The 13,481-nt window shown below is 40.5% G+C and overlaps 1 protein-coding gene across 2 annotated transcripts in view; it reads right to left on the bottom strand.

Annotated features, from left to right (window-relative positions):
* Nucleotides 1-2,307: 2,307 nt before the first annotated feature.
* Nucleotides 2,308-13,481, bottom strand: part of Gas2l3 (growth arrest specific 2 like 3) — a 32,097-nt gene continuing 20,923 nt past the window's right edge. The window contains exons 10-12 of one of the 2 annotated variants that reach the window (XR_016539614.1): nt 11,800-13,081; nt 3,658-3,813; nt 2,308-2,373 (exon numbers count right to left, since the gene is read on the bottom strand). Coding sequence is in view for 1 of the 2 variants with exons in the window: in XM_090357755.1 (XP_090213881.1) it covers nt 11,780-13,081 (1,302 nt within the window). In the remaining variant the exon portion in view is untranslated. Of the gene's footprint in view, nt 2,374-3,657; nt 3,814-10,763; nt 13,082-13,481 lie in introns of those variants that run through there. The other variant, XM_090357755.1, reaches the window with a different exon arrangement.

The following is a 13,481-nucleotide window of genomic DNA, read 5'->3' as shown; positions in this document are numbered from 1 at the left end:
GGGAAACTATTGTCTTCCAGAACAGGAGTAAGAAGGTCAAGAACTTGAGCAATAATAAAAAGAAGGGGATTGATTTAAGGTACACGCTGAAAGAAATTTGAAGCTTTTTCAATGTGGAGAGAGAAGATGTCAACGGAAGTATGGAAGTTGTGAAGAAATGTAGATCTGATGGAGATAGAAAGCTGTTGACTAGGGGGCCAGGAGTTTGACCTAGTGGTAGAGTGCTTGCCTAGCATGCATGAAGACCCGGGTTCGATTCCTCGGTACCACATACATAGAAAAAAAAAGCCGGAAGTGGTGCTGAGGCTCAAGTGGTAGAGCTCTAGCCTTGAGAAAGTCCAAGGACAGTGCTCAGATCCTGAGCTCAAGCCCAGGACTGGCAAAAAAAAAAAAAAAAGAAAGCTGTTGACTAGGTAAGTGATATTCAGGTAGTAATGGAAGAGGGATGATGGCTTTGAACACTGGAATTGGGCTCAGGGAAATGGTTGCAAATAAAATTCTGGAAGTGATTCACAAGGAGACAGTCCTAGAAACTAGTTTGGAAGAAATGGTCAAAAAGGAGAGTATAGGGCCAGGAGTTTGGCCTAGTGGTAGAGTGCTTGCCTAGCATGCACGAAGACCCGGGTTCAACTCCTCAGTACCACATACATAGAAAAAAGCCAGAAGTGGTGCTGAGGCTCAAGTGGTAGAGCTCTAGCCTTGAGAAAGTCCAAGGACAGTGCTCAGGCCCTGAGCTCAAGCCCAGGACTGGCACAAAAAATTTTTTTAAAAAAAGGAGAATATAGCCAGGCGCAATGGTTCACACCTGTAATCCTGCTACTCAGGAGGCTGAGATCTGAGTATCATGGTTCAAAGCTAACCTGGGCACTGAAGACCATGAAACTCTTACCTCTAATTAACCACTAGAAAACTGGAAGTGGTGCTGTGGCTCAAGGGGTAGGGGAGTAGCCTGGAGCTGGAGAGGTCAGAAACAACGTCCAGGCCCTGAGTTCAAGCCCCACAACCAACAACAACAAAAAAAGGAGAATATATGTTAGAAAGGAAGCAGGCTAGGGACATGGTCCTTAGGGAACAGCCCTTTCAGAAAGGCAGAGGAGGGGAAAGAAAACATGAGTAAAAAAACCAGAAAATCATCACAGGGCCAGGCACAGTGGCTCAGGCTCTCTCAGGAGGCAGAGATCATGAGAAGGATGGTTTAAGGACAACTGAGACAAAAAAAAATAGCAAGACTATCTTAGCCAATATCCAGTGTGGTGGCATGTCATGTCTACCATTCAAGAGGAATAAATAGGGAGATTATGGTCCATGCAAGCCCAGGCATACACAGAAGATCCTATCTCAAAAAAAATTCTAAAGCAAAAAGAACCAAGGAAATGGCTGAAATGGCAGAGTGCTTGCATACCAAGCATGAAACCTTGAGTTTAAACCTAAATACCAGAAAGAAAAGAAAAAAAGAAAGAAAGGAAGGAGAGAGGAAGGGAGGGAAGGAGGGAAAAAGAAGAAGAGAAAGAAGAGGAGGAGAAAGAAGGAAGGAAGGAGGGAAAGAAGGAAGGAAGGAAAGAAGGAAGGAAGGGAGGGAAGGAGGAAGGGAGGGAGAGAAGGAGGGAGGAAAGAGAGGGAAGGAGTGGAGCCATAAGAAGAATTAGGAAACCTGGCAGAAGGACCACGGAAGCAGGGAGCATGTTCAGAAACGAAGAGTTGGCCATCTCCACCCCTCCCTCTTCCAGTCAAAGCTATCACTGAACGATTGTCAAGCTGGATCCTCCATCAGCCTGGACCCCTGGAAAAAGATAACTGGAGAAGCCTAGATGACCCCCATGTAGCATGAGCTACAAATCACCACAACTCATGGGTCCTGTTGCATAACCTAACCTAGCTCATTCTGATCAAATACATGACAGTTAGCTACAGGTAAGGGAGGAAGAAAAGGGATGAGAGAAAATAGTTGGGGTCTTGCGAATGTTTGTAATTTGGAGGAGACAATCTTGGAAAAGAGCATTTGAAGATGGAAGAGAAAGTATGGTTGGTTAGTCATAGATCCAGGGAAGCCAAAGGGCTAAATTACCAAGGCAGTGGAATACACAAAGCTTACCTTACCACCAATGTGGCTAACACATCCATCTAGGACTTCAAGAGGCATCCTAAGTATATCTTTCTGTCTAGAGAGGTCACTTCTAAAGACAACTAAAGAGCTTGTAAACTTGTGTCTGAGAAGATTTATATTAGTAGAGTGTCTTAGCCCATTAGTGATGCTATAATGAGATTTATCAACAATACAAATTGAGTTCTCACAGTTCTAGAGGGTAGGAAGTCCAAGCTCAAAGTGGCTGCAGATTCTGATTCTGGTAAGTGTTCTCCTCTTGTGACTATGTCCTGTGGAGAGTAGGAAAGCTGTGTCATTATGTGACAGAAAGGATAAACTTGCTACTTCATGCACTTTGATAAGGGCTTTAACTCCATCAATGAGGGTGAAACCCCACTCTTATCACCTAAAGGCTCCACCCCCTCAATACCATTGAGATGGGAAATTCACTTCAATATAAATTTTGGAGGGACACAAAACTCAAACCATAACACGGAGAACCAAAGAAACAGCTTTTCACCACCTCTGTTTCTTCACCTATAAAATGGACGTAATAGACTCTATATCACTGAATCACAAAAAAAAATTAAATGAGTTACTATGCATAAAAGCAGAATCATGTTCGGCACAAACTGAATTCTACTCAGGTGTGTTCCTAATGCTTCAAAATTTTAGGAAGAAGCTCTACACAGTGGTAAAATCTGCCAAAGTCTTCTCTATGCCATTGGAAATGTGCAAGCAGTGGCCAAGGTCTTCAGTATAAGAAAGCAAACAGGCAGGCAAAGCAATGAATAAATTTAACACCTCCCCAGCTTTAAAGCTAGTGTTGTTAAATAAAAATCAATCTTAATTTATCTTACACGGCTGTGCCATTTCATCAAACAGAGAAACAAAGACAGAGGACAGATAAAAGCCCTTGGACACTTTGAAGGACTCGGTGAAAGTCAGAATTCCAGAACTAGGAATGATTGTGTGTGATTATGTGAAGTGTGGACACTCAAGACTGGACTACAAAATAACAAACCACCAGCAAAAAGTGACCCAAGCTTTGCTTTACTTATAATTGCCAAGTATGTTGGAAAGTTTTAACAACTGACTAAATCAGTAGTGTGCGGTGTGTGTATGTGTATATTCTGCATCTTGAGTTCGGGACCTGGAAGCTATCTATGAACTTTGCTCAAGTCTAGCACTCTACCTTGAGCCACAGCTTCTGGATATTTGGTGGTTAACTGGAAACAGGAGTTTAACAGACTTTCCTCCTCTTGGCTGGCTTTGAACCACAATCCTCAGATGTTAATCGCCTGAGAAGCTAAGATTACAGATATGAGCCCACTAGCCCAGGCTCAATAGTTATTTATTTATTTTTGCCAGTCCTGGGCTTGAGCTCAGGGCCTGAGCACTGTCCTTGGACTTTCTCAAGGCTAGAGCTCTACCACTTGAGCCTCAGCACCATTTCCGGCTTTTTTCTATGTATGTGGTACCGAGGAATCGAACCCGGGTCTTCATGCATGCTAGGCAAGCACTCTACCACTAGGCCAAACTCCCAGCCCTCAATAGTTATTTTTAACACTGACCTGTAAGAGGTAGAGAGACCTCTAGAGATTTGAATGACCACGTCCTGTCACTGTAACTAATGCTTGAGGTTGGTAAGCTAATAGGATGGAGTGTCTATTCTGGCACACAGTTTTAGAGTCTTTAATCCATTGTCACTTGTTCCTGTTGCTTCGGGCCTGTGGAGGCAGAAGACACAGTGGTAGGAACGTGTGGATTTACTTTACTTCATGGCTGCCAGGAAGCAGAGAGAGGAGGAGACTGGGTCCTAATAACCTCCTCACGAGCAATCCCCAGTAACCTAATTTCCTTCTACTAGTCTTCCTCCCCCTAAGCCCCTCCTTTCAGCTCTTATAATTCCTACTACCTCCCAATAATGATATGGGATAGGGCCAGGCCTTAAGGGACCCCTAAGAGAGGATTTCAAATCCAGATTGCACTGAAAGGGCTCATTGAGGGAAGATTGTGGCCATTATGAATCCTTATCCTGAGCAACATGCATCCATTTGAGCATTTCCAACACTTAAAGCCTTGGATCTGGATCAACCTCATCATACTGCTCTCAAAAGACACAGAATATGAATGCTGGAAATTGATGGCCCCTTCATGCAAACCATCTTGCTAGGTAACTCAAACCAAATCCAGGACAAAGCAGATGTGGCTCAGCCTTTTATGAGAGACTGCCCAGAACCAGCTTCTGCTAATCCAAGAGAGAGACAAAGCTATCTGTGTTGACTGGTTTAGGGATACATATGAGAAGAGCTCACTCATTGGTTGACGGGTGACTAAGATGGCAGCCCGTTTCAAGAAGATTTACATCAAAGGGACAGTGGGAATAAGGCAAATATATACTTGAAAATATTAAATTGCATTTTTTTAGAACACACACAGAGCAGAAACTTGGAAGTCGGGTCACAGTAGGGAAGATGAACTTACCTGTCTCTAGAGCACTCCAGGCTTCTCGATGACTGATGCAAAAATCCTGTTGTCTTACTGGTTTTGTGTATGCTATGACAGAAAGTTAAGGTGAATCTCTGTTTATTGAAACAGAAAAACTAAAAATCACCCAGTCTTCTCAGGATATCCTGAGTCTCCTGGATGATGGACCAGTCAGGAAGATACAGAATCAGAATAGGTGTTGTTCTTATTCATAGCAATTCATTTTGCTGGGCAAAAGGCATGGGATGTCAAGTCATAGGGTGTAACATTTCTCCAACTGAAATGTCTGGAGAAAAACCGGCCTGTTGCCTAAGGAGTCTGTTTGAGAGCTTATCTGTTCTTATGGTGGCACTTGATAAACCACAGTTATACAGCTTAGTAGAGGTGGATAGGGGAATTAGTTCCTAGTGGTGCAGGAAATAGCCTATGTGGCAGAGAAGCATTTTTTTGCACAAGATAATCCAACACATCTAGAAATGTGTTTCTTGATTTTCAAACTAATAGCTTATGTGGAGAAAACACAAATTCCTTTCTGTTTCAATCACTTGTTTACAACTTGATTTTTACTGCTCTATTTTCTGAGTAACAATCCTTAGTAAATGACTTGTATTCTTGAAGCTCAGATACAAAATGCCAGTCTTTTGGTTATTTGAAATTGGATAGGGAAGGGGGGAAAACAAGATGAGGGGTGGGGGGAGGGGGGAGGGAAATGGGGACCAAGACATGAGAAAGGGTATCAATGTATGTGAATTAATGCACCTTCTATCTGGCAAATATAATGCAACCCTTCTATTAATTACAATAAAAATATATGAAAAAAATGCCAGTCTTTTTTTTTTAATGAGCTCCTAGTCTGAAGCAATATGAGAAAATACAAGCTGTTGTTATGGACAATTTTATTCCATGAGTAAAATAAATCACCATGAAAGAAATGAGGCTAAACTTTTCCCTCAACTCTTCTTTTCCCTAAACTGAAGATTGTATGCTCCTTGAAATTTGTCATAGAGCTTAGCACTGTAACCCTAGCACTGAAACTTAGTTTCCTAATTGGTGCTGAGTGCCCAGTAGACATTCAGACAAATTGTTAAATGAGCAAAGTAATGAATTAGTGTTTATTACATTCGAGTCAGTCATAAATACAGGTATTAAAAGCATTCTGCAGCAACAGACCCAACATATTTACGATTCCTTAAAGAAGCCAGCATCTGGGATGGTTCAACATCTACTCAGATGACTACCTCACCATTTTTGGCTTTTTTTTTTCTTTTTGGCTAGTCCAAGGTTAGTTTTAAAGACTTAAAACTATATCAACAAACTCCCTGGCTTGAGAGTCCTTCTCGGTTCAATGTAAGTAAACAGCAAGGAAACGGTGGAATGCCTGCTAAACCAAGTCAGTATAGTATGCTCTGATTTAGCCTCTCACAATCCTGGAAACAACTCTTTCAAAAATAAGAAGCTGCCAGGTGCCAGTGGCTCACGCCTTTAATCCTGAGTACTTAGGAGACTAGGATCTTAAGGATTTCAGTTTAAAGGTAGTCAGGCAGGAAGTCAATTAATTGCACTGCAAAGCCAGAAGTAGAGCTGTGGCTCAAGCCTTAAGCAAAACAACAACAACAAAAAAAACGGAGAGAGAACCCCACTGGTCCTGAAAATAAAAAAGAACCTAGATAGCAAATTGGGGTATTTCCAAACTTTTCTTGTTAAAATGTTGCAATCTGCTAGCAGGTGTGTGAAGAAATCCATCACTTCAAAGCCTTTCTTCCTACTGCCCTCTCTTCCTCTCCAATATTTTTGTTTGCTTATCTCAAATCCTGTAGTGACATTTCCTCAGGGGAAATCTTTGCATGGCAGGTGGGTCAACAAAAACTAGGGCCAAGAGATTATTCCTCTCCTGGAAAGGATAGCTTCTTTCATTTTTCCATCAGCATAGATGGGCTGTGTGAGTAGACTGAGGAGTGCCTGAGACACAAGTTTCCATCGTTGGCATATTTAGATAAGTGGGAAATTCCAGTGTTTAGTGGAAAACAATGAAAGGAAAATTGTGGACAGAAAGTCTGCTTCAGGCATCCAACCCAGTCTCAGACGATCTCAAGGCCTTTGTATGATATTTAAGGCGATGCTGTGAAAGGGACAGGGGGCGGGGAGTGGCAGGAGCCAGTGAGGAAAGTCAAAGCACTGGGCACAGTACCTCCTGATGGAATATTCCTTCAATTCTCCAAACCATTCTCTCTTCTACACTTGTCTTTTGGCTATCGAAGGGTGTAATCTGCAGCAGGGTTAACTTGTCTTCTTTTTCCCTTAACCTGTCAGGAGTCCTGAGGCTTCTTGATCTTCAATAAGTAGATGCTTATTATTCTGCAAATTACAGCTAGAAGCCCCTTGCCTTTATTTCAATGCTTGGGATTGTTGAAATGTCATATTACACCCTTTCAGTATATACTAGAATCTGGTTTGTTCTTGAGCAACTGTATGTATTGGATTCTTGTACCCAGTAGGGTATAATGCATTATTGAAGGGATAAACACAACACAACTTTGTTTCCAATTTTCAAAGCCATGAATTTTTGTTTTTTCCTTTTGGAAAAGGTACATGAAATCTGCTGAATCACTACAATCACTCTCCTTTGAATGTTTTTTAAAAAGGAGATTCCGGAACCATCTAGATGACCATTTATGAACGTCCATTTCCACTATGCTGACAGGAGATTTATCTCAATTCTTCATGCAACTATTTTGTGCTAGATCTATTTTTCTCTCATTCATTCACCAAGAAAACTTACAGAACACCTTTTGTAATAATTCTCTGTTCTAATACTAATAATTACTAGTCAAGCCAAAAAGAATGCATTAATCTCTAAATATATATATGTATATATATATATATCTTTTTTTTTTTTTTGCCAGTCCTGGGCTTGAACTCAGGGCCTGAACACTGTCCTTGGGCTTTCTCAAGGCTAATGCTCTACCAGAGCCACAGCACCACTTCCAGCTTTTTTTCTATGTATGTGGTACCAAGGAATTGAACCCGGGTCTTTGTGCAAACTCCCAGCCACATGAGTAATATTTAATAACTTAATAACAAATCAAGATTTATGGGAGTTTGGCCTAGTGGTAGAATGCTTGCCTAGCACTCTGGGTCTGGATGCTGGCCTGGAGCTTCTTTTGTTTAAGACTATCCTTCTACCTCTTACGCCACAGATCTACTTTTGGGGTGTTTTGCACTTTATTCGAGATAAGAGTTTCAAAGATATTCCTGCCTGGGCTGGCTTTGAACCATGATCCTCACATCTCAGCCTCCCAAGTAGCCAGGATCACAGGAACAGGCCACCAGTGTCTAGCTCAAAAAACACTTTAACATCTAAAATTTCATTGAAAAGAATTTTCCTTAAAAGTTTACATTCACAAAAAGTTAGGAAAACATAATAAAATTTTGTCTAGGTGCTATTTTCTTACTTTTTTCCTGGAACATCACAAAAACAAAATATTGACTTAACTATTGTTTATAAATTGCTCTGCTCATAAGTATAGGAAAAAGATTAAGTGTTTCAATAATATTCAGAATGCAGTCAAGTATGAAATTAAACACTCTGACATTCCTATTGTCAGTAGCCTTCTGAGCAAAATGATTATGTAACCAGTAAAATTAAACTTTTCGTTTTTCCAGTTTTGGGGTTTAACTCAGGCCTGGCCTTCCTAGCAAGCATCTACCTACCACTTGAGCCCCAACTTCAGACCTTGTGGCTTTAGCTTTTTTTTTTTTTTAAGATTGGGTCTCACACTTTTGCTCAGGTAACTTCAGGGATTCACCAGAGTAACTGGGACACCGAAGTACACACACCACCACGCTCAGCTTGTTTGTTGACGTGGGTTTTCGGTAACTTTCTGACTGGGCCTCCAATCATGATCCTCCTATATCTGCATCCTGAATAAGTGGAATTCACACTGGATTTTAATAATTGATTATTTCTATTATCTAAATATGAATCTAATCATTTTGGAACAAACTTCAAATAGATGCAGCCATTTAGGGGTGAAATACTGTTACTTAATAATATTGCCTCATCATCTTAAAAGGACATTTCAATAGCAAAATAACTAAAAATATTCTCAAATTACAAATACATTTGTAACTCCCACATCAATCAAGCAATCAGAATTCACTCAGAAAAGAAAACTGACACTTTGTTTTATGTTTAATGAGGAAATATAAGTTAAAATTGGATAAAAATGCTGTAGGCACTGACAAAATGTATACCAATTTGGATTTAAATGGACTCAGTACATAAATACAGATTTAATAACACAACAATATTTTTTCAAAGATGTAACAGATTTTAAATTGGAGACAAAGAGATTCTTTTTCTCATAAAACCCTTTTATCTATTAAAAACTGTAAATTCAGCATGGCAGAAGCAATTTGCAGGTCTTCCAATTCATCAAGGCATTTTGAAGATACTAAACACTCAAAGCCCAATGTAAGAATAATCACCATTCCATTTTCCTATGAAGTTTTATATTTAGCCACACTAACAAATTATAGAAAAAAAGCTTATTCCATTCTTTTTTGAAAAAAATGCACTATTTCCTCTTCCAGGTACTTCAGTATCTTAAATATTGCTTTACTACATATGAAGCTTAAAAGAGAAGCTATGAAATTTTACACTACCTTGGCTGGGAATGTGGCTTAGTGATATAAAGTGATTGCTTAGCATGCATGAAGCTCTTTTTGATTCCTTAGTATTACATAAACAGAGCCAGAAGTAGCACTGTGGCTTATATAGTAGAGTGTTAGCCTTGAGCAACAGCAGCTCGGGGACAGTGCCCAGGCCCAGACTGGTTCAAGGCCCAGGACTGGCAAAAAAAAAAAAAAAAAAAAAAAATTGCACTATCCATTCAACTGTGTGAAATTTAACAATGTAGAAATTCAGTGTGAATTCAACAAAGTGAAATTCCACAATTCCACCATGTAAAACTTTTAAAAATTGAAAAGTGATTCTTTAGCTTTCTGGGAGAGTCTCTATATTTGAAGAAATTGTCTTTCAGAACAATGTAAATATTCCTAGTGGCTGGAACAAGAGAAATGCCCAGAAACTAAATCAAATATTTGGTGCCTGTCTCTTTTTAAGAGAAATGTAAATAAAATAAGCATGACCTACTAGGGGGTAAAAAAAAAAAAAAGCCAGGCCCTGTTGGCTCACATCTGTAATCCTAGATACCAGAAGGCTAAAATCTGGAGGATCCCGGTTAAAGGCCAGCCAAGGCAGAGAAATTCCTGGGACTCCATACCCAAAACAACCAGCAAAAAAGCCAGGTATTAGGTGTGGTTCAAGTGGCAGAGCACTAGCCAAGCAAGATGCCAATCAAGTGTGAGATAAAGTACAAACTGTGTAAGGGGAGGTGGGGAAGGGTCAAAGGGGGTAAGGGAGGGAAGGAAGATAGGGAAGGGAAGAAGGAGAGGGGAGGGGAGGTCAAATTATGTCAAAAGCTAGGATGACTATATCTTCAACTTTTTTTTTAATAAAAAAAAAAACACTTGAAGGAACAGGGATGTAGCAGTGGTAGAACTCTTAGACTGCACAAAGCCCTGCGTTTTATTCCCCATTCCCCTGCCACCTTTCCTCACCAAAAAGGGGGGGGGGCAGGAAACATACTAGTGTTTCAAACAAATAGAGAAATCTTTAATATTTGACATGATCATACTATAAAGACATCCTACAACTCTCAAAGTCCACTAAGTTTTTAAATACAGTTCCTTAATAAACTACTTAGGAGTGCTGTTGTGGGTGGGTAGAATGTGGTCATCACATGACCAGGACTCCCTCTTGAGATCCTTCCATAGAGCAGAGGACAATGCACAAGTGCTGTCTACTGACCATCAGAGACTCAAGAATATCAGCATAACTGTCACCTGATAGGATTTTCATATATTATCACACTAAGATCCCTTTACTACCATCTTACATTTATTGAAAACATAATGAAAACATTGTTGAATGTAAAATACTTAGGAGTTATTTTAATAAATACTGAAGTTTGCAGAAAGCTACCAAACCACTTTCCCCTGTTACATAGCACAGCATACATAAAAATATAAAGTGTCTATATCTTTATAGATAATATTTGAAAAAAAAATCTTTAAAAAAATGTTTACATTTCAGTGTATGTTTTAGAAAGTTAAATTTTTGGTCATTTTATTTTTCCACCAAAAACAGCAGTAACAAACTATTACCCATGTTAATAGAAGCAAAAGTTAAAAAAAAATCACTTCCTTTTGAATTGGGAAATTTCAAAAAAAAATTTAAATAACAGGGTTTTTTACCTAACCCTAAATAATGCCAAATTCATCTAATCACCTATAGCCATCAGCACTTACTGCTGTCAGACCAGGAGGTCTTGATTGGGACACTAATTTAGGTACCTTCTACAGGACACTGGCCTAGGCGGAGGTTTTTGTGTGTATCTTAGTTACCTTCCTTTTTGGGTTTTGTTTTGTGTTTGTACCCTGACTTAAAACTCAGGGCCTAGGCATTGTCAGAAGGTTGGAACTTTACCACTAGAGTCACAGCTGCACTTCCAGCATTTGGGTGGTAATTCCTGGGAACTCTTTCCTGCCCAGACTGATTCAAACAGTGATCCACAGATCTCAGCCTCCTGAGTAGTTAGGGCTATAGGCATGAGCCTATATTATTTTCTTTTTTAATAAAGGATCATGCTGTACAGCAGCCCCAGCTGCTACCAAATACTCAGTGCCTCAGCTCCACACATACTAGGACTGTAGACATGCACCACCATGCCTGGTCAAACCATAGTTTTCTGACCAAAATGCAGTAAAGTACCATTATGGCTATTAGTAGATATTATATGAAATACATATAAAATATAACCTTCTTATTCAACACCTATTCAAAAATATTTTAACCGTAACAATAACTCAGTAGTGTTATCGGACTTTTACATTTCCCTTCAAGGGCAGACAGGAACAAAAATGCTAGGGATTAAACATCATGTATTGGCTATTAATAATAATAGCTTGTGTGAACCCACTCCCCAATCCAGCCTCTACCTTTATTCCTAACCTCCACCTCTCATTTTGGGCTGAATTCATGTCTGCACCAATTTGGACAAATGTAAGTAGGAGAAACTGGAAATGTAAAGCTAAAACACTCATTTTTCTCCCCTTCCCAATTTGCTTATGCAACATGTGTATCTATTTTCTTAGTTTCTTACTTCCTGTCATAACAAAATAGTGGTCGTGGTCTTCCTTTTTCTTTGCAGTTGGTTTTTTATCTCCACTGTCTGCTTCCCTAAGACACGAGGGTGTTTTCCCGGATGGAACTGCAGCCTTGCTACATTTTGGAGGCCCTCTAGCTGCACACTGGCCTTTCTTGGCCATCTGTGCCGACTTGGCTGCAGTTTGTGTTTTGGCAGCAGACTGGGGAACACTCACAATGGACAGTGGAGTTCGGCCGGGAGACTTTGATGAACTCAGTTCTGTCTCCTGGCGAGAGCTTTTACTCTGAGGCTGCTTTTTGGCAACTGAAACGGTACTCTTATCGTTTGATTTTTGCGTTACTTTTGCAGAGGAAAGTGAGACTGCGGAAACAGGACGATTTGAGTTCAAGGTGGATTTAGGCTTCTGTACTGGGATCACCCCTGCCTGGGGGGTTTCATCTGAGGACTGGGACCGTGTTCCTCCACTCATAGCTGTGGGCTGGGAACTGGATTTTGTCATTTTTGCAGGGGACTGAAAAGAAGAAGGTTTAGGTCTCAGGCGTATGTTTGCTTTAGGTAGCCTTGGACATGTGGATGATGAATTTGGAGGTGCCTCATCCTTGGAAGAAACATGACTGTGCTTCAAGTTCTTTGGTTCTGTTTTTCCAGAGCATTTACTTGGTACAAGTGTGGACTTGGGCAGATCTCCTGATTTCTGGGCTAGAGCAGCCTTGGCCTTGGGAGTGTTGGAGAAGGTGACACATTTTCTCAACGACTCAGATGCACAAGGGACAGAGCTACACAGAGCTGGTGATGGAGTGCTCTGGCTTAGTGGAGCAAGGGAAGAGGACACACTGCTGGAAAACGCATGGGGTTTCTTTATTAGGCCCCGGGAAGATGCGAGCTTGAGACGTGAGGAAGCTGCCGGAGAAGCTGGAAATGTAGGACGGATGGATGCAGAACCTGGCTTACCTTTTACAGATGATACAGACTGCGCTACACCCAGCGGACGCACCTGCTTCTCCTTGTTCTTTGGGGTACTCAGTGGCATGCCTGGTTTTAAATTTTGCTTCTGAAATGTGCTAACTGCTGACAGAGGGTTCATTTCAGGAGGTGGAGCTGTTTTGGCACTGGAATCAGGGACACTTTCATTGGAAACACCTTTTTGAAATGCTAAAATTTTTTGTTCCAGTGTAGCAAACTGTAATATTCGGCAGGGATCATACTTGAGCAGAAATCCTTGCAGAGTATCCCAGCCTCCACCAACGCGGACCATGACATGTTTCCCATGAAGCATCTGTCCCCAAGAGAGGAAACAAAGGGACAAGACTGTGAAGTTTATAGTTGTAATTTGGCAATAATCACAATGTGTAAACTACCTATGGCCTATGAAACTCAGAATGTCTGCCCAAAGTCACACTACAAATTGGCTGTCTTGTACCATTAACATAACTTACTGCTGAATTACACAGCTAACCGTAAAAAAACCTCCAACTTATATCCTTAATTTCCAAAGTATTAATATACAAAACTACAAAAAAACTGGGGACCAGTGGCTCACACCTGTTATCCTAGTTACTCAAGAAGCTGAGACTGGAGGATCACAGTTCAAAGCCAGCCCAGACAGAAAAGTCTTTGAGACTCTTATTTCCAATTAACTACTTGAAAAACAGAAGTGGATTTTTTTATGCTTGAGT

Source organism: Megascapheus bottae, chromosome 2 (assembly GCF_031878675.1).
Source record: "Megascapheus bottae isolate mThoBot1 chromosome 2, mThoBot2.hap1, whole genome shotgun sequence".
NCBI lineage: Eukaryota > Metazoa > Chordata > Mammalia > Rodentia > Geomyidae > Megascapheus > Megascapheus bottae.
Note: the sequence above shows the minus strand (reverse complement) of the source record. Positions and strands in the feature narration are given on the sequence as shown.